This window comes from Phascolarctos cinereus, unplaced genomic scaffold, assembly GCF_003287225.1.
Source record: "Phascolarctos cinereus isolate Bilbo 61053 unplaced genomic scaffold, phaCin_HiC Scaffold_3;HRSCAF=262, whole genome shotgun sequence".
Taxonomy (NCBI): domain Eukaryota; kingdom Metazoa; phylum Chordata; class Mammalia; order Diprotodontia; family Phascolarctidae; genus Phascolarctos; species Phascolarctos cinereus.
The window spans coordinates 69,141,789-69,161,390 of NW_027555736.1; the positions used below are offsets into that span (position 1 = coordinate 69,141,789).

At 43.4% G+C, this 19,602-nt stretch overlaps 1 protein-coding gene across 3 annotated transcripts in view; it reads right to left on the bottom strand.

Annotated features, from left to right (window-relative positions):
• ARHGAP22 (Rho GTPase activating protein 22) overlaps positions 1–19,602 on the bottom strand; it is a 353,201-nt gene that overhangs the window by 193,634 nt on the left and 139,965 nt on the right. Inside the window, exon 1 of one of the 3 annotated variants that reach the window (XM_020997096.2) lies at positions 6,960–7,181. The exons of the other annotated variants lie outside the window; for them this stretch is intronic. Within the exon in view, the coding sequence (XP_020852755.1) occupies positions 6,960–7,011 (52 nt within the window). The 5' untranslated portion in view covers positions 7,012–7,181. Of the gene's footprint in view, positions 1–6,959; positions 7,182–19,602 lie in introns of those variants that run through there. 3 annotated transcript variants of the gene reach the window in all.

Here is a 19,602-nt window from a genome sequence, read left to right on the forward strand (position 1 = left end):
ATGACTGAAGATCTCATGGGGGCCTTGGCCTTGCCCCTGTTCCCTACAAAGCAGCGTGGCCTTAGAAAGAAGAGATAGGTTATTTTTAAGACCCCATCCCCCTTTGAAAAGCATCCATGGCCTGTCCAAAAAGCAAGAACAACTTTTTTTTTTTGGTGAGGCAACTGCGGTTAAACGACTTGCCAAGAGTCACACAGCTAGTGAGTGTTATATGTCTGAGGTTGGATTTGAACTCAGGTCCTCCTGACTTCAGGGCCAGTGCTCTATCCACTACACTACATAGCTGCCCTAAGAAGAACTTCCTAATCATATATGGCCCCTCTAAAAAATTCCTTCCTATTATAAGGGAAAAACACTCAATTCCTGATATGAGCTTGTTTTTATTTCTAAAAACAAAACACCAAAAAAATGTTGCCTACCACCTAATATATATGCTACCTGTCATCACCTGTGCCAGGTTTTGGGAGAATACAGCACTTTATTCGGACCGCTCAGAGGGGATGTATTCCACCTTGCTGTGTGTGGTCATTTTCACCCAGTTACAGAGCTGCTGCAGGCAACTTTTGCACCAAGAACAAACAATACAAAACATACCTGGGGCAAGTAACATGAAGTACATCCTCAATCAGTTAAGACAAATTTGGTGTGTGCACCTATGTGTGTGTTAGAGAGAGACACAGACAGAGGCAGAGAAAGGGGGACACCACCCTGATGGAGGGAAGACAAAGACCCTGAAATACTATCAGGTTACTCCTGGGAAGACCTCTTCTGGTGGATGGGACAGGGTGGATCTCAATTGAGTACCATCTGCTAGGTCCCTATTTTAACTAATGATTCTTGTTAAGTATATGTGTTCACTTCAGTTTTTTTTAAACGCTATTAAACTACTGCAAATGCTATTAGCAACCTCCCCCTTAAAAAACAAAACAAAACAACAGTTCTGGTGCCCTTGGGCAAAGTCCTGATGGCTTGGCTTAGGTCTGACTGCCCATAAGAATATTCGAGTCCCAGATTCGTAAGAATTTCATTTAAAAAATTCAGACATATTTCCAGAATCCATCTGACTGAGTCTGTTTGTTTTATTTGTCAGCTGTTTTACCCAACCGTTTACCGAATTCAACTTCAATCTCTTTGGTTATCACAAGAATGGTCATGGATGAGGTGCCGTTGATGACTTCTATAAACACCACTGTTAGTACTAATAGTAGGCTCTTCTCACACACTCACTTTCTGCTTAGCCTCTCTACCACTTCTTTATTTGCCTTTAACCTACGGGAGCATCTCTGTTATCTTCCTTGAGGAGTATGGGTTCTGCTGTCTCATTCTATAATCAAGGAGTTGGGAATAAAAGGGTTTTAATTTCTTTAAGAGTATTCTTCCTATGCCTCCTCAGAGGCAGCCAGCCAGGAGACACAGTGGATAGAGCACGGGGTCTAGACTCAGGAAGACAAGAGTCAGCCTCTGGCCTCCAACGCTTAGGAGCTGTATCTGTCCCTGGCAAGTCACTTAACCCATGTCTGCCTCGGTTTCCTCAACTGTAAAATGGGGCTATTCATAGCACCTACCTCCCAGGGTTGTGGCAAGTTCCACATGAGATATCTGTAAAATGCCTGTAGGCATGTGACTGCTTCCTTTTATGATTTTAAGCTGTTGGGTAATCATGAACAAGTCATTAAACTTTGTGCCTCAGTTTCTCAATTTATAAATTGGGGAGTATAGTACTTTCCCTACTAATCTCACAAGTTTATCGTGAGAGAGAATGGGTAGAAAGCATTCTGTATGCACTCAAAGGCTGTAGAATTGTCAGTGGATTCTATGTTCATTCACATGCATTTCTTTTACATAGGAGCAGAAAGACAAGATGATAGCCTATTACCAAAATGGAATTTAAGGTGCTTGAGGGCAGGGTTTGTTGCGGGTTTTTTTTGTCTTTCTCTCTCTTGTCTACAGTGCCTCCAATACAGGATGCACATTCATAAGCACCTACTGAATGAATGAATGAGTGAATGAATGAGCAATCACTTATATGTCAGAATGGATAGAAGAAAATCCAGGACATAAACTCCCAGTCTGCCAATTGAACTCCCTACCTCCAGCCTCTCCCTGCTCTAATGCATCCTCCACTAACCAACAAAGTGGAAGGACAACAGAGAGACGGTTTGAGTATTGCACTGCTAGACATGAAGCATCACTCTCTTTGGCCCCCTACGACATCAAAGATAAAATATAAACTCTCCCATTGGCTTTTAAAGCCGTTCCCAAGATGGCAGTAAGCTACCGTCCCAGCCTCATTACATACTAAGGCTTTTCCCTCACTCTAAAGCCCAGCTGGCCACTTGCAATTCCTTGCACATGCCACCCCTCCCATTTCTGCATCTCTGTACTGGTGTTCACCTTGCTCTGAAAAAAAGAAAGAAGGAAACAAGTGCTTGTTAACCACTTAGTATGAGTCAGGCATTATGCTAAGTACTCTAAAAATATCATTTCATTTGATCCTCACAACAATCCTGGGAGGTGGGTGCTATTATTGTCCTTCTTTTAGGGTTGAAGAAACTGAGACAGGTACAAGGTGAGTGACTTGCCCAGGGTCTCACAGCTACTGAGTGTCTGAGGCTGAATTTGAATTCAAGGTCACTTGACTCTAGAGCCAGTGCTCTACCCACTGAGCCACCCAGCTGCCTCCATGTCATAGAAGTCCTTATTTCCTTTAAGACTCAGTTGGAGTACCACCTTGTACGTAAAGCCTTTCCAATCCCTGTTCCCCTCACAACTGTCACTCCCTTCCTCTCCAAATTATCTGACGGCAGCTAGATAGAACAGTGGAGAGCTCACCTCACTGCACCTGGAATCAGAAAGACCTGAGTTTGAATCCTGTCTCAGATATTTACTAGCTTTATGACCCTGGACAAGTCATTTAACCTCTCTTAGACTCAGTTTCCTCATCTGTCAAAATAGGATGATAATAGCACCTACCTCACAAGGTTGCAGTGAGCAACGCATAGGATATCGCAAGTATTTAGCACAATATGAAGTGCTCTATAAATGCTATTAGCATTATTGTATTTATTCTATATCTGTACAAATCCTCTCCCTTGATAAGACTATAAGCTCCTTGAGGTCAGGGACAGTTTCATTTTTGTCTCTTGCAGCACCTAGCACTTGACATTTATATAGCTGACATTTATATAGCACTTGAAGGCCATATGCTATCTCAATCGACACTCATTACTACCCTGTGAGATAGATGCTACTAGCCCCCTTTTACAGATAGGGAAAGTGAAAACAAAGCCATATTCAAAATTGAGTCTTCCTGCCTCCCAGTCTGGGGCTCTATCTACTAGCTTCCTATAGCCAGCACTGGAGAAATGCTTGTTGATGGGGTGAGTGAGTGAATGGAACAGAAAGTGGGCCAAAGCCCATAGTGCCGTATTGTTATAGCTGCCGATGCTCCTGTTTCACACTTATAGGTGAACCATTACTTCTCTGACAACCTTGCCAGAAAAATAACTCAATTCGTCCTGCCTGCCCTCCCTCTCTCTCTTCCCTAATCACAACCATATAAGATATACCAGCTGATATAGCGTGGGGAAGAACCGGTGGTTGTCAGGGGGAGCCGGATGGTGAAGCTTCTGGAGTCACTTCACTTTCCTCGTCCTCAGTTTCTTTATTTGTAAAATGAAGGGGCATGGGCAGCTAGGTCGGGCAGTGGATAGAGTGTGGGGCCTGGAGTCAGGAAGACCTGAGTTCAAATCTGGCCTCGGACATTTACTAGCTATGTGACTCTGGGAAAGTGACTTAACCCTGTTTGCCTCAGTTTCCTCACTTGTAAAATAAGCTGGAGAAGGAAATGGCAAACCCCTCCAAGATCTTTGCTAAGAAAACTCCAAATGGGGGTCACAGAGAGTTGTACACAACTGAACAAAATGAGGGGGATGAATTAGATATCCTCAGAGGTCCTTTCCAGCCCTAGCCTATGACCCTATCATATGTACAGAGATAACAGACAGTGACCTAAGGGTTAGTGCATGCCTTTCCTAATGAATAAAGTCCACAGGCTTTGTGATAGCTACTTTTCTTTATTCCCAGGGATAACTTTTTTCATTCATGAGATGGTTGATATTGTTCAAAGTCTGAAAATGGGATCACAGGTTCACGAGATCATAGATTTAGAGGCCATCAGGGCCAAGCCCTCATTTTACAGGTGAAGATAACCGAGGAGCATAGAGGTTGGTTAAGTGATTTGCCTGGGGCCACAGGGCTACTAAATATTGAAAGCACCATTTGAACCCAGCTCTTCCTAACCACAAGTCTCAGGACCCACGTGCTGAAGGTGTTATCAGAACTCTCCAGTCAATGAAAGGTGCCTGGGATTTTTGTGCTCTCCTTCATTCAGGTTTTACTCACTGTCATCGTTCTAGGAATAATGGAAACATCTGGAAACACGCACAAGGAAACAATTAGACCCAAAAAGGCAGGCTCTAAAGAGTTCAAAGTAAGTGCATTTGTCAAGCTTAGGGGCCTACAACACTCTCATGCAATCCCAGCTCCACTTAACTGAGCCTTTTGCTCCTTTAAGATTAATTGAGGACTCCTGTTATCCTACATCCTGACTATCAGTTTCTCCCCAATGGGGTACCTACTCAAGTGGTATTCTGCATGTGATGTTAAGGGTGATTAAGCCAGCATACTCCGCACCCCGCCCCCTCAGAGGATTTTCAAAGAAACAATACCAGGGGCTCCCCACCGTGTTTCCCTTAGTTAATGAAAGAACCCAAGACTAGTGGATGAAGTATCAGGCTTGTATTTCAAAGGTAGTGAAGTTAAACCCTGTTAAGGTTGCAGCCACTAAAATATCTTTCTGTCGCCCTGCCAATCTAATTGTAGATTAGTTCTTGTCATTTTTGCAGCGTGCAAAGTACGGGGCGGCCTGCTTCAGGATGATTTCCATATAAAACTTCAAGCTAAACAACCGAACCAGATACAAATGCAAGGGTGATAAGAACAGCTGCTATCTGGTGGGGATAGGGGATTGCCTATCTTTTTCCCATCTCATAATAACTTTAAAAAAGGTCTGATTTCTTTCCAGTGTAATTTCTCCTGGACCTACCTGCCTATAGCTTCTGGGCAGGACTCTAGTTCACACAGATAGACCTGACACAGTTAAAAATGGGAAGATGACATCTGCCACATCCCTGACAAACAGTCACCTTGATGCATTCCTATGTTCCCTTAATGTTAGGTTACTGGATCTATTGCTTAGGGTACTTTCCCTACCTGAGTACACAAAAAAAAAAAGATGTTTGCCAATGGATGTGATCTGAATGATGGCTTTGGAAGCGTCTACCAGTTACAGAAGGCACATGGGCTGGAAAATGTAATTCCAACAACTCATTTAGGGAAATTCTTGTGACTACCAGGCTTAATGCAGATCCACAGGTGCCTCTGAAAACCGGCTACTCTTGGTTGGTGTAAGGAAGGTTTTCTCTTGATTAGTTTCCCATGAGAACAATATCATGAACGGAAGGCTGATCTTAAAATCAGAGAGGCCTGAGTTCAAGTCCTCCTAGAACACATACCAGCTTTGTGGCCATGAGCAAGCTGCTTAACTTATCAGTGCCCCCAAGTAAGTCTCTAAAAACACAATTAATTTATGGAAGAATCACTGATTTGCATCCATGGAGGGAGTCTGCATCTATAAATAGATTCCCAACAATGGAAGTTCCCTATATTTATTAATTAAAAGGCTCAGATATGTCACCACCCCTCCCCTCCACCACGATGGCATAAATTGAATCCAGGACTTTTTTCAAGTAGCTGTAAATACTGAGTCAGCCCCGGGGCCCCATTCTTCCTTAACTTTAGACTAAGTGGCTATTTTTTTTTATAAATTTGACAGAAGAGGGGCATTGTATCAATGTATATAAAAAACTTCTGACCCTTTTGACCCATGGTTTGCTGGTGTTCATTCTTCATTTTTTGTTTTTGTTTTTGTTTTTTGAAGAGGAAATTGGGGGAATGTATCATTTTCTAAAGAACTCCAGAAACCCTGCTGAACAAGGGTTAAGTAGGACTGCCATATGTTTGTATGAGGACAGACTATTCAAAGCCAAAGCGTATAGACAGGAAATCATAAAATGCAGTATCATAAGCATATTCCACTGTCTTTGGTCAGTATCCAACCTTGCTGCATTTCATATGGAGCTCCCCTCATTGGTTCAACCTCACTGGAAACCTCTGAGTCATGATCCCTTCTTCCAATTTTGTGACAAGATGGGGAGAGGAAAATAAATGACCCTCTCTTTCCCCTTGCAGATCAAGCCAAAAACAAAGCACTTTAAACTGAATGAAGCCTCCATTGAGTGCGATCAGCAAACCAAGGGCTCCAGGCCACTCCTCCCCACCTCCCTTTTTTTTTTTTTCTAAATTGTGTTGACTTGGCCAGCTTGAGATAGGTGTAGTGAAGAGGCGAGGAAGGTTGGGGTTCTAGGTCCCGGGATTTGAGTGAAAAGGAAACAGATCACTTGAAATAGATGTTTGTGTGTTTAGAGGTGACTAGGGTTGGACTTCTGGGTCCGAGATTTTGGGTAATAAGGAAACAAAGATCTCTCATTTTACCCCGACTTCACCCAAGGCTCCCCAGTCCCTGGTACTGAGTCTAGACTGCAAAGTGGTCCTTCTCACACATCTCTCTAGGATAAGAGGAGGGTGGAAGAGACCCATAAGTCCTTGAGGACTTTCAGTCCCTACAGAGCGCGCTCCAAAGTTGAGACAGTTCAAACAGCTGCCCAGAGAGCCCAGAACGGCGATGCGGTGAATGAGGCAGTACAAAGACTTTCTTGGAAGCAGCAAAAGGGAAAGGGAGGCAGGGGAGCTTTGCGCTCGGAGCCTGGCTCTGGAGATCCCAAGCAGCCCCGAGGTCACAAGCAGCGCAGAGCCACGTGGGGGGAAAGGGAAGTTACCTTTAGATTCCCGCAGGTGTCCCTTCCAGTCTTTGCAGCAGCACAGTCCCATGGCCGAGCCGAGGTGCAGCGCCCCTGCCGAGTAGCCTTGGGTCAGAGAGTCATCTCCGCTGGTCCCCCGGGCAGAGCTGCGTCCTCACTGGAGCACCGTCCTCAGGCGCCCAGTTCCAAAGGCAGCGTTGCAAGGGGTGCCTGCCAACAGGCTCTGCATAGCGCTCCAGCCCCATGGCCAGGGTGAGCATCGCCACCCCCTCCCTCCCGCTCCCACCCCTACCTCCACCCCCACCCCCACCCCCACCCTGGGCCCTGCAACAGCTGGGGGCAGCCCCGTCTGCCCGGCCGGACAGCTTGTTTCCCAACTCTCACCAACCCTCCAAGATGTGCATGCAGACCAGCTCCCCTCTCTGCCAAGCTCTGCAAACATCCCCAACACAAACAGACCCTGCTAATCAATTTGAGAACTAGCAGATTGTGGCCTTGGGGATTCCGCCCCTATCTGCTCCTCTTAGGAAGGGCCCCAACCCCAGCTCAGGCTCCCTGCATGTCCCCAGCTCTTCCTCGCCTATTAAACCTAAAGGACTTATTAATTGTCACCTCTTTGAAGGAGGGAAAGGCCACAAGAGGGGGCTTTATGGAAGCAGCAGATGCCTGTTCTCATGGAGCCAGAGGGGAGCTGACTGGCTCTGAATGTAAACTCTTAAGTGGGCATAAAAAGACCATTGAACCTAATGCAAGATGCTGTTAGCAGAAGGGAACGAGGTATCATTGCTCTCTGCCTGCCCACATTAAAGGCAGGCTTCAAAGCAAACAATAGCTCCTGCAGGCTTTCTCCAGACACCTGAAGCAAGCACCCTAGGCTCTGATTCTCCCAGAGGTCAATTGGCCATGGTAGCACATACTCCTCTGGTTCACTGAGCCATCCTGAGCCTTTTAATTGCAATGCCCCTTACCCCCAGCACAATGGCAGGCAGAGGCAGCATTTGCCAGTTGACTTGCTTGGCAATGAATCCCCATTAGCATCCAGACCCCAAAGAGGACCTGACCAATAGTCTCAGTTTCTTTAATTTATTTCCAATCTGTTGGAGATGCTGCTGGTTAGTCTTATCTTCCTTTTTGTCAAATGAAAATGAAGCCGCCTGTGTTGGGAGAGAGATGTGATAGCAACAGGTGAAGGTGGGGAGCCCTAGGTAAAGTTTCCAGAGACAGTGGAACTTGAGCTGGAAAAAGGCCACAGGAGGCTCTCTCTTTGGGGTGCCAGACTGATAGGGCCCACCCACAAGTGCTAAGTTTGAAGGATCAGAGAAAGGAAAAACACCCAGGCTTCTCTAAGCAGAATGAAGTCTTCTAATGCACTGCCAGTGGGCCTGAATGTCCATCTTCTGCTCTGTCACAATTCTCCGGGATGAAAGGTGCAAAGAGGCTGCATGGTCAGCATCCTGACAAAGCATTTTCAGTTAATGAAAATGAGGAAGAATTATAAAAAAAAGAGGGAGTCAAGAATACTAAAAGGAAGCCAAATTTAGAGTATTTGTAATAAGCATTTTTGATCCCCGAGTACAGATAATATAGCATACCTCCCTCCTTTTGGGAGGAGTCAAGAATGTTGCAGATAATGCAACAGATAATACAGCTTTCCTCTGTTTTTTGGAGGGGAGAGACCAGGGAAGAATGTTGTTTCATGATGACTTCTAACCATATCTATAATTTCATCAGCCTAGAACAGGGGTCATTAACCAGTTATTTTTTTTTTGTGGCATGGACCCCTTTGGCAGTCTGGTGAAGCCTGTGGACCCCTTCTCAGAATAATGTTTTAAATGCATAAAATAAGACTTTAAAAGAAATCAATTATGTCAAAATACAGTTAGTAAAATATATTTTAAAAAATAAACAAGGTCATGGAACGCCTGGCAGGAAGCTCCCATTGAAGAACTCTTACTATCGGCATAGACTGGCACCTGCCCTGTACCTTACCATCTTAGAGAGGTGCCTGTGGGCACGGAGAGATTAAATTATTTATTTGGGGTCAAACAGTCAGTATGTGTCAGAGTAGGGGCATGAGTTGCCTGCAAGGCCAGCTCTAAGTCCTCTTTCAGTAATGATCATAACATGATAGATGGAGGGCTGAAAGGTACCTCAGAGGTCATCAGGTCCAACTCTTTCTTACAGAAGAGGACATCACAGCCCAGTTTGGTCTGGTCACTTGCTCAGGTATCACCCAGGTGGTAAGTGATAAAATTGGGACTCGGAGCCTCTGATTTAAGTCCAATATTCTTCCACTAATATCAATATCACTTTCAGTTTTATAAAGTGCATTATATAGGTATGACCCAGCCTTGTCTGGGTATGGCACTCAGTTCACCTAAGATGGTGCCCCTGAGTGCTGGAGTGTGTCTAGACTGCTTAACTCGGAGGCCTCTGCTTCCTCTACCACATGAGTGGGTATAACCCCCATTGATTGACTGCCTGTATCTTTAAAACTGGAGAGACCACTCTGGTCAGTCTTTTCTGTTGCCCTCTTTTTCTGCATTCTTTCTGCTGCCTTTTTTGGTCGGTCTCATCTGCATTCAGAGGGTGAAGATCACATTCACCTATACAGCATGGACACCATGAACTGAATCAGTTCCCACTCCTTCTTTTACTCCAGCTTAGAGAAATGGGCTTGGGGATGCTTGTTTCTCTTTTTGTTTGTCCTTCTCAATTTCTAGGTGTCATCAGTGATCCCCGTGGGACCAGGACTCTGAACTGTGATGACCTTGGAGCCAGGACTGTAGATGGAATGATGCGGCCAGCCAGCCTGGCATGGAAGTCAGAGTGCCTGGGTCTCAAGCCTTACATGGGGTTTTGAACTTGGAACCGAGACTGTGCTCTATAGGAATTGAACTAAGCTATGAACCTTATCCTCTTTGTTTCCCCAGAGCCTGAGATGGTGCAAAGGGGATGGGGAATTAGCCCTAGGATTCAGGAGTAAGTTTTTATGTTTGCAGTAATACCTTTTGAAGTAAATACTTCTGTGTAAAAGCCTATCTGATTGTTAGTGGCTAAATGGAACACCATCAGTGGGGGCCAGTGCCATTAGAGAGAGCCCAGACAGCACCCACAACTCCTTAAGGGTGCTAGAGAACCCTGAGGGAGGAAAAAAATAGAGCTACCTGGTCTTTAGGTCATAAGGGTTGGAGTAGTCTGTGTCCACATTATTCAGTTTAGAGCTCAAAAGGATTTTAGAGGCCAACAAGGCCAACTCCCTCATTTTCTAAATGAGAAAATTCAAAACCAGAAAAATTAAATCAATTGCCCAGTGTCCCACAGATGGGAAGTGACTAGAAGGATTCAAACTGAGATTCTCTGACTCCACAGCCAGTAGTCTTTTCACTGTGCCACACTATCTCCTATACATGAGCTCATTTAATCCTTACCATGGGTCTATGAAGCGCCATGGTTATTTTACAGATTGGTGAAATTGAGGCTCAGTGAGATTAGGTAGCTTGAGCTAGGTCACACAGAGAACAAATGACCAAGGCAAGATTTGAATTCATTTCTCCTGACTTCAAGCCCAGTGTGCTGTTCACCACCCTGTGCTGCTTTTATGTCTCAGTTACCTTATCAGGTGTTTTTTGCTTAATTGTTCCATTATTATAAGGGAAAGTTCAATTCTTGTAGGGAGTATATATCCCAATTGACTGTGATGTAAAAGAACAAAAGGCCTCAATAAAACATATATTTGTTTAGGAAAAAAGAAAAGAATGGAGAGAATAGACAAAAATCTGACTTTTGTTCTCTGCCAAGTCATTTAAAAACAGTTTTAGGACCAAGTAAGATCAGTTAGTCACAGTATGCTTAATGAGGCCTGAGAAATTCCAAACTGCAGCTCTCAGACCTTCCCGAATAGCTTCTGCAGTGAGAGAGCCTCTGACTGTTTAACATCCCAGGCTAACGTTTCCAAAGCAAAAAATCCATAGCTCTCCCACTGTAGTAATGCTCGTTTATCTTTCTAAGAGGAAGTTACAGAGCACGCTGGTTTTGAATGAGCCTATTAAACAGGGTCAGGCTCCCCACTGAATAGTTCAAATGTATTTTGGAATATACAAAGTCCAAGAATAGTTCAAAATTGAGTCAACTTCCCTGCGCTAGTACATCCAGCCAGGCTGGAAAAGGCATGGGAAGTTCTCACCTATTGTACCACATAGTGGTTTACATCCCTCTATTTATTTCCTAATTTATTATACATGTGTCTTCCATGCTTGACTAGACTGTAAACTTCTTAAAGCCAGGGGCCACTTCCTTTATGTCTTTTGTATTTTGCAGTGGGACACACAAAAACTTGTTGAATAAGTGAATGTAAATGAACACACATCTGCTGTGGTCCTAAGCTACATCTTTATTTCATATGATTTCATCAATGTAGAGAACTCACCCATTGCTAGGCCATAGTCAGACTTTTCCATCTTGATAAGATCTGTTTGCTGGTAGGGTCACCTTCAACTCATGATAAGGTATCAGAGAGGACATGAGTGGATGTTTTATTGTTGTTTGTCCTTTGTGCTCAAAGAAGCCCCAAACGATATTACGATGTCAGGGTCAATGTACAGTATGTCCAGCTATGGCTGATCAGACCAATTGGTCTGATTTTGAGCTTGGAAGGCTCAAATAGTTGAACGGACACAAATAATCAGTATAAACATTTGGGATGGAGATATCTCTAGATTTGTGAATCTTATGTCTTGTTTTGTTTTTTGAGAATAATTATGAGTGGGGGCCATCGGCAGCCATCTTGATCCATGTCTTGCCACTGTACTCTGCTGACTCTAGAGGAGAAAGTGAGGTCGATGGCTTTGCTCAGCTCTGCCTCACTTAAATCCAATTCACTTGCAAGTGATGACATCACCCTCCTGATGTCGATGGTCCTCTTTGAGAACGAAGGACAAACAATAACAATAAGTAATAATGAAGAGAGTGAGCTAATGCCAATGTTGCACCAAGGACCCAACCAGGAGTTGTACCTGTCTTATATAATTGCAATGAGCTTATTATAATGGTAGAAGCAGATAAATGTTAGAATCAGGTTAGAGTCTGGTTTAGGCAGGAACTATAAGAATGCTTAGTGGTCTCTATGAATGTTATCTGTGAAAACCACCTTTTACTTAGTTATCTGGTTGCCAGGAAATGAAGGACTGAAGATTGACATCAGGGGTCAAACTCAGATAAAGAGAAGATAAGAATTTCATCCAGTTTGAAGAACAGGGTATCGCACCAGAGGAAGAGTTAGAGGTTGAAAACTTTGAGGTTGCCTCGTACACTGCTTGTATACAGAGGCTGGAAGAATGCATTAGCATAGGATAGTTCCGTGGACAGGCTCTGGCTTTGGAGTCTGAAGTCCCGAGTTTGAGTACCTCCTTTATGTCTTTGACCATGGGGCAAATGACTACCTATCTAGGCCTCAGTTTTGTTTTTTTAATCTGGAAATTGAGACTTCTAGCTCAAAAGCTATGATCTTCTGATGTTCCTACTCTATTTCCTTTTGAATTATACTAAGAAATGAGGTTTGTCCTCAGCACTTAGCACAATGCCTGGAACTGGTAGGTGCTTAATCAATGCTTGTTAACTGACTGACAGAAATAAGGAGAGAGAGGGCAATGGTAACACCCTTGGGGGATGCTTGTATAGTAAAGATGAATCCATCAGGCACACAACAGCAAATGCTGAGCTCTCAAGAAGTTCTTCTGCTTTTCCATTGGCTCCCTCCTCTCCTTTGTGTGACCCCTCCTCTACTGGCTCAAACCTGAGCCTGGTAATTATGGACTGGATACATTGTATACATGGATGAAGGCATGAATAACATGCTATGTTAGCTTGTGTATGGGTAATGATACCCAGGGCATTCATGATTAACAGACTGGTGAGTGAACAAATGCTTGAAAATGAGACTTCTTTTGACTTTATCCCAGCCCCCCTGCTCATGCGGTCTTTTCTATTGACATAATGCAGGGAGTTGCTAATTCTTGTCAAGTCTCCTTGACTGCACCTCTCCAGCATCTCTCACATCCATCACTTTTTGTGCACTTATTTATCCACGTATCAGACACTCATCGTTTCTTGCCAGTCTATTGCAAAGCCTCCTAATAGCTCACTCTGCATCCAACCTCCCCTCATGCTAACATCCTCCACAGAGTCACCAAATTAATATCCCTAAAGCATAAATCTATGTTACTAATTTGCTCTTGAAGCTTCAGTAGCTTCTGATTGCTTCCAGGACAAAATACAAAATACTTTGTTTACATTTAAAGAAAATCTGGCCTCAGGCACTTATTAGCTGTGTGAGGCAAGTCACTGTTTGCCTCAGTTTCCTCAACTATAAGATGGGATAATAAAATGAGGATAATAATAACCCATGTTCCAGGGATGTTGTGAGGGTCAAATGAGATAGTATTTGCAAAATTCCAGTAGTATATAGTGGGTGCTAAATAAGTGCTTATTTCCTTCCTTCCTCCTTCCCTTCTTTCTTTCCTTCCTTCCTTCCACCCTTCCTTCCTCCTCCCTTCTCTTCTTCCTTCCCTCCTTCCCTCCCTCCTTCTCTCCCTTCTTTCCTTCTTCCTTCCTTCCTTTTTTCCTTCCTTTTTTCCTTCCTTTCTTCCTTCTCTTCCTACCTTCCTTCCTTCTTTCCTTCCTTCCTTCCCGCTTTCCCTCCATTCTTTCTTTCCTTCTTCCCTTCCTCCTTCTTTCCCTTCCCTCCTTCCTTCCTTTTTTTCCTTCCTTCCCCCTTTCCTTCCTTCCCCCCTTCCTTCCTTCTTCCCTCATTAGCACAAGAGAGCAATATGAATGTATAGGGGTGATCAGCTTCCAGCAGACTCATAATTAGGAATTCTGACATCTAAGGCAAATTCAGTTGAGGTGTTGGGAATGCAAGAAGGTGATGATACAGAAGACAGTCTGACTGAAGTGCAGCATCTCATGCTACAGAGAGTCTGTCCACAGAAATAGGATGCCCTGGCAATGACACCCTAAGAGTGGCAGCCTGGGATCAGGTGTGTGGGCGGAGGACCACGAGGCTTGGGTATGATGGTCAGACTTCCAAGAAAGCTCCCCATATCAGTGCCCCAGACCAAGCCTGGATTGTTAAACCTCTAGCTTTAAGGAACCTTGAGCTTGTTACAAGCTGTGCCTACATTGTGATATACAGATTTGTGGGGAGGATTTTTGAGTTTGGGAGACTTACTACCCTAAAGTTGCCCAAATGACACTAAAGCACCAGGAAGTTTTAGTGATATCCATCAATTGATGCCAAGGTTATGACACTAATAGTTCCTACATATTTTTAGTATCTTAAGTGTATTACACTTCCCTCTCTCCCAAACTACCCACTTCCTTTTCCCTGGGAGGTACCCTGGACACCAAGATTGCATGATATGACTTTAGGGAGCCACACCACAGTAGACAACTCTGGCTTTTATTAGGCTCCAATCTCCTTTTTTAACCTACATACTTAATGACTTATGATCTCCTCAGGGCACCCCCCCCAACAAGACTTGCATGCTGTCACCCCATGCCATTGCTTGCACCTCCTTCTCTGTCTAAAGTCATCATCCCTCCCACCCCTGCTGCTGATTTATCCAAGCACGACCTGTTCTCTGAGGTGTAAGGCCTGCCTCTTTCATGAATCCTTTCCTGACTTCTCTGGCTCACAATGAGCACTTTGTATGGATCACTGGCTAGTGTTAGTTAAGAGAGGCAGCTTGAGTATAGGGATAGAGGACTGGCCTCAGAATCAGGGGTTCATGTCCTGGCACTGGCACACAGACTGTGCCATCCCAGGCAAGACACCTAATCTCTCAGTGCCCCCAGGCCACGACCTAAGAATACAAGCTGCAGGGGAAGAAAGAATGCCAACCTGCACTACAAGGGGGGATTTACTCATTATCAGTTCCTTATACCAATGAAATTACAGTTATGGTTTAAAAAAAAAAGACTAGTTGCCCTTCTATATATTGTTTTCCTAAATTAGATTGTAAGTGCCACGAAGGCAGGACTTTTGTGCCTTTTGCAATGCCTAGTTTCTAGTAGGTAGTCAACAAATATCTGATGGGAGATCCAATGATTGATTTCTATTTCTATGGAACTACCTCCGGGTCATGGAATCATTAAGGCCTCTTGGAAACCTTAGGTTCAGAGATTTAAAATGAGGAAGGGATCTTAGGATTGATCATGTAGTCTAACCTCTCCCTTTTACAGAGAAGAAACCACGAGACCCAAAGGAGAAGTCACCACCAAAATGACAGTCAGCAGCAAAGCCGGGATTCCAAAGCAGATCTGAGGATTCCAAACCCAGTGCGCTTTCTACTATATTATGTTGCCTTCCTTGAGTCTATTATTACTAAGTAAAATCCATATTATGCCTTCACAGCATCAGCTTTCAAGCTCTTTGGAAAGCTGCCAAGTCTGTATGAAAGGGAAAAAAACAATCTCGATTGAAGCCATTCAACTCACAGGGGTCTGGTTCAAGTGACTAGGGTAAGTGTGCTTCTCAGATCCAATTTCTGACAATTTTACTGATATTCTGGATTCATTTCATAGAGCAAATTGCCTCAAGCTGGACTTCAGAGAAGTCCAGGAGGACCCAAGAATAGATGAAACAGAACATCTCTGATTTGTCACTGCTGTTTCCCCCATTGCTCGCCTAATTATTGAAAATACTACTAAACATTCCAGGCCAAAAGCTGGTCAAGAGAGGCATTGACTCACAATAATATATGAAGTGGGTAACTGTGTAAGGTACAAAAAGTTTATATAGCTTAATCTTGGTCCTAAATATTAACCATGGGTCATTCAGATTGATTTTCTTAGCTCCTTTTTTCTCCTTCTAGACCTCCTGTCAGACCCTGGCCTTGGTGTAAGCTTGATTCTCACTCCTACCATGAATTTGGCTGCACAGCATGCTATGTCTCTGGTCTCTGGGATCTGCTTCTCCAACCTATCATCCTAAGTCTCTGCTCCTAGAGGAGGGACCCTATAAGAAGACTATAAACTTTTACAAGAAGGAATATTAACAGAGTCTCCCTGCCCTCAAAAAAAAATAATCAGACAGAGCTAAACTACCATGATGTCATTGACAACCTAAAACTCAGTCCTGAGACTTGGATATCATGCCATGTTGGCTTTGATCTATTTCTTTGGATACACTTCCTCGATTCAGTCTTTACCAGACCTGGAACTTTATGCCCTTCCAGGTTTAGGGATGAAACATAGTAAAGGACCTTGGGATCATGCCGTATGAGGGTCAGTTGAAGGGAAGGGAGATTTTAAGCTGGAGAAGGAAGGACTGAGGTGGGGCATGGTAGCTTCCTTCAGATATTTGAAGGGCCATCATATGGAAGAGAGATTAAATTTGTTTTGCTTAGTCCCAGAGGAAAGAACTGTGTTCAGTGGTGGAAACTGCAAAAGAGCAAATTTATGATTGATGATGGGGGTGGGGGTGGGGGCAGGGAACTTCATAACAATTAGGGCTGTTGTCCAAGAGTGAAATGGGTGACTGGGAAGGTCGTGGGTTCTTCCTCACTGGAAGTCTTCAAACAGTGACCAGATGAACACCTGTCTTGTTGGGTAGAGGGAGGATTTTTGTTCAGGTATGAGATTAGATAGTTTATGAAGTTCCTTCTAGCTCCAGGATTCTGAGATTCTGTGAAAGTTTTTGGAATAATAACAAGTCCGTAGAGTCAGATGAAAGGATCAGGTTCCTTTATGATTTAATGTGGGATTCCCCATTCTTTTATTGATTCATTCACTCATTTGGCAAACGTGAATTCAACACTCAGCATGCTGGGACTCACTACTATACTGTGGCAATCTCCACTCTGTACTGCCTGATTCTTAGCAGCTATGGGCTATCTCCGAAGGGGCAATGTCAGCCGGCTAAATTGAAATTGGGCAGAAATGAAGACCTTCTTATTGATGAGGCTGATGACACACTAGGCTCTGATGCTCTTCTCTTGGTCCTTTTAGAGTGAGTACTCCCTTACCTTTCCTGCCTCTCTGCGGATGTACTATTCCCCACCTAACTCATCAGTTCTGGAGACAGAGGTTACGGGTGATTGGAGCTTTGTCCCAGGGTAGTAAAATTAAGAGGGCTTCTCTCATGGAGCCTTATGGTATAGAGCCTCACCTCACTTGATTTGATGGTAGGTTTTGTGCCTTTCCAAATGGCAAATTATGAGTTACAGCTTTGAAATATTTACAGATGTGTGCCGTGGGATGGATAGAAGCATATTCTCATATAGAATATAATAAGATTATACCTTTCTTCATTGGTCAATTATCTCCTTGAAGGAAAGGCTCACAGAATATCACATCTATTCCCTTTAAATCCTTTCCCACCCTTACCTCCAGCACCTTTTAGCATGATGATAACAAAGATGATGATGACAAAGATGGTGATGGTTATAGACCTAGATCCCCTGAACTTTTATCTGCTTTGGAAATGCAGATGAAACCCAGGGGAAAAATCAAATTTAAAGGCTCGAATTTTAAAATGTAAAGCAAGAGGCCTGTTAGGTTTAGTAGAAATAATGAGCAAATTATTATAATTTCTGTATTTTTTATTCAGAATCCAGAACACAGAAGGTTTAAATGGCATAATCTGTTATTTCTACAGAATTTCTAGGTTCTGTATTGATACTTTTCATCAAACATCTTAAAAAATTTGAAACATGTGCCTTTCCAGTAAATTCCTAAAATACAACTGTATTCCATCACCCTCTGACTCAGTCGTATGTGGATGTCAGTAAGTATGCCTCCCAAAACATGGCTTTTTGGAAGAAGTCTTATATGTCATACTCTAACATTTTGAGGAGCTATCATTTCATTTAGTGTGGTTATACCCTCCACCAAAAAAAATGATTGCAACCCTTCTATAATTTAGTATACGACCTTCTAGTTGTTATGGGAGAAAATTCATTCCCTTGGGTTCAACTGGGTGGTAAACCTCTTCAGTATTGGTGAAATTGGCCTTTAGATACCCAGCATGTCATCTATCAGCAGACCCATAGTCAGAGCCTTTCCAGCTTGGCAGAACCTTCCAGCCACTTTAGGCATAGCCTTCAAGGGCCATTCACTTCTAGACAACAATGAGGCAAGAGAGTAGAATGGCAATAGAAACATACATACATACTACATATACACACAGTTAATCTGTTTTTCCAAAGCATCTCTTGCTTTTTGTAACAATGTCCCAGCCAGTATATACGGCATGCCAATGATTCTCAGATCCACCTATCCAGCCCTAACTTTTCTGCTGACCTTCAGTCTCACCTCTCCAAATGCCTATTAGATGTATGAAATGGATGTGCTGTAGACATCTTAAACTCAACCAAAACTAAGTTCAGCCTCTTTCCCCCTAAACAGTTTCCCTTTTCAAATTTTCCTATTACTGTCAAAGGAACCACCATCTTCCCAGTCACCTAGGCCTACAAACTAGGTGTCATCCTTGACTCCTCACTGTCTCTTACCCTGCATATCAATCTATTACTAAGGCCTGTTGCTTTTACCTTCACAACATTTCTTATATATGCCCCCTTCTGTCCTCTGACACTGCCACTACCCTGGTGCAGGCCCTCATCACCTCATGCCAAGACTATTGCAATATAGTGCCTGATGGTTGGTCTCCTTGTCTGAAGTCTCTTGCCTCTCTAGTATCTCCCTTCACTCAACTATCAGGGTGATCTTTCTAAGGCACACATCTGACCTTGTCACACCTTATTCGATAAACTCCAGTGACTCCCTATCATCTCCGGGATAAAATTTTAAATCCTATATTTGATGTTCAAAGTAATTCATAACCTGCCATCACCCTTCTCCACCTTTTCAGTCTTCTTGCATCCTATACCATTACCATTCCTCCTTCCCCTCCCTCCCTGCTACCTCCGCCGGTTCTTGAATCCAGTGACACAGACCTCCCTTTAGTTCCTGGAACAAGACACACCATCGCTGAACTTGAGGCATTTTCTCTGGTTGTTCCTTGCCTGCAATGCTTTCCCTTCTCATCTCTACCTCCCAGCTTCCCTGGCTTCCTTCAAGTCCCAGCTAAAATTCCATCTTCTACAAGAAGTATTTCCCAATCCCTCTTAATTCTAGTACCTTCTTTCTATTGATTATTTCCAATTTATCCTGTCTATATCTTGTTTATACATCATTGTTTGCATGTTGTCTCTCCCACTGGATTGTAAGCTCCCTGGAAGTAGGGACCGTCTTTTACCTTTCTTTGTATCCTAAGTGCTGGCACACAGTAAGCACTTAATGAATGTTTATTGATTGACCGATTGGTGCTTATGACCAATAATGATGCCCTAAATGTATATCATGGGAAGAATAGCAAAGTAAAAATTACAAAAGTGATGAAAACAAAGAAATTAGAATTAATAAGAATTAATGAAATGTCTTTATTCGAGTGGAAAGAAATGGTTAGAAAGTTTTTACACTAGAGATTTCATTTTATTTATTTTTTTTAGGCAGTTGGGGTTAAGTGACTTGCCCAGGGTCACACAGCTAGTAAGTATCAAGTGTTTGGTCTGAGGCTGGATTTGAACCAGGTCCTCCTGACTTCAGGGTCGGTGCTCTATCCACTGTGCCACCTAGCTCCCCCAGCACTAGATATTTTAAA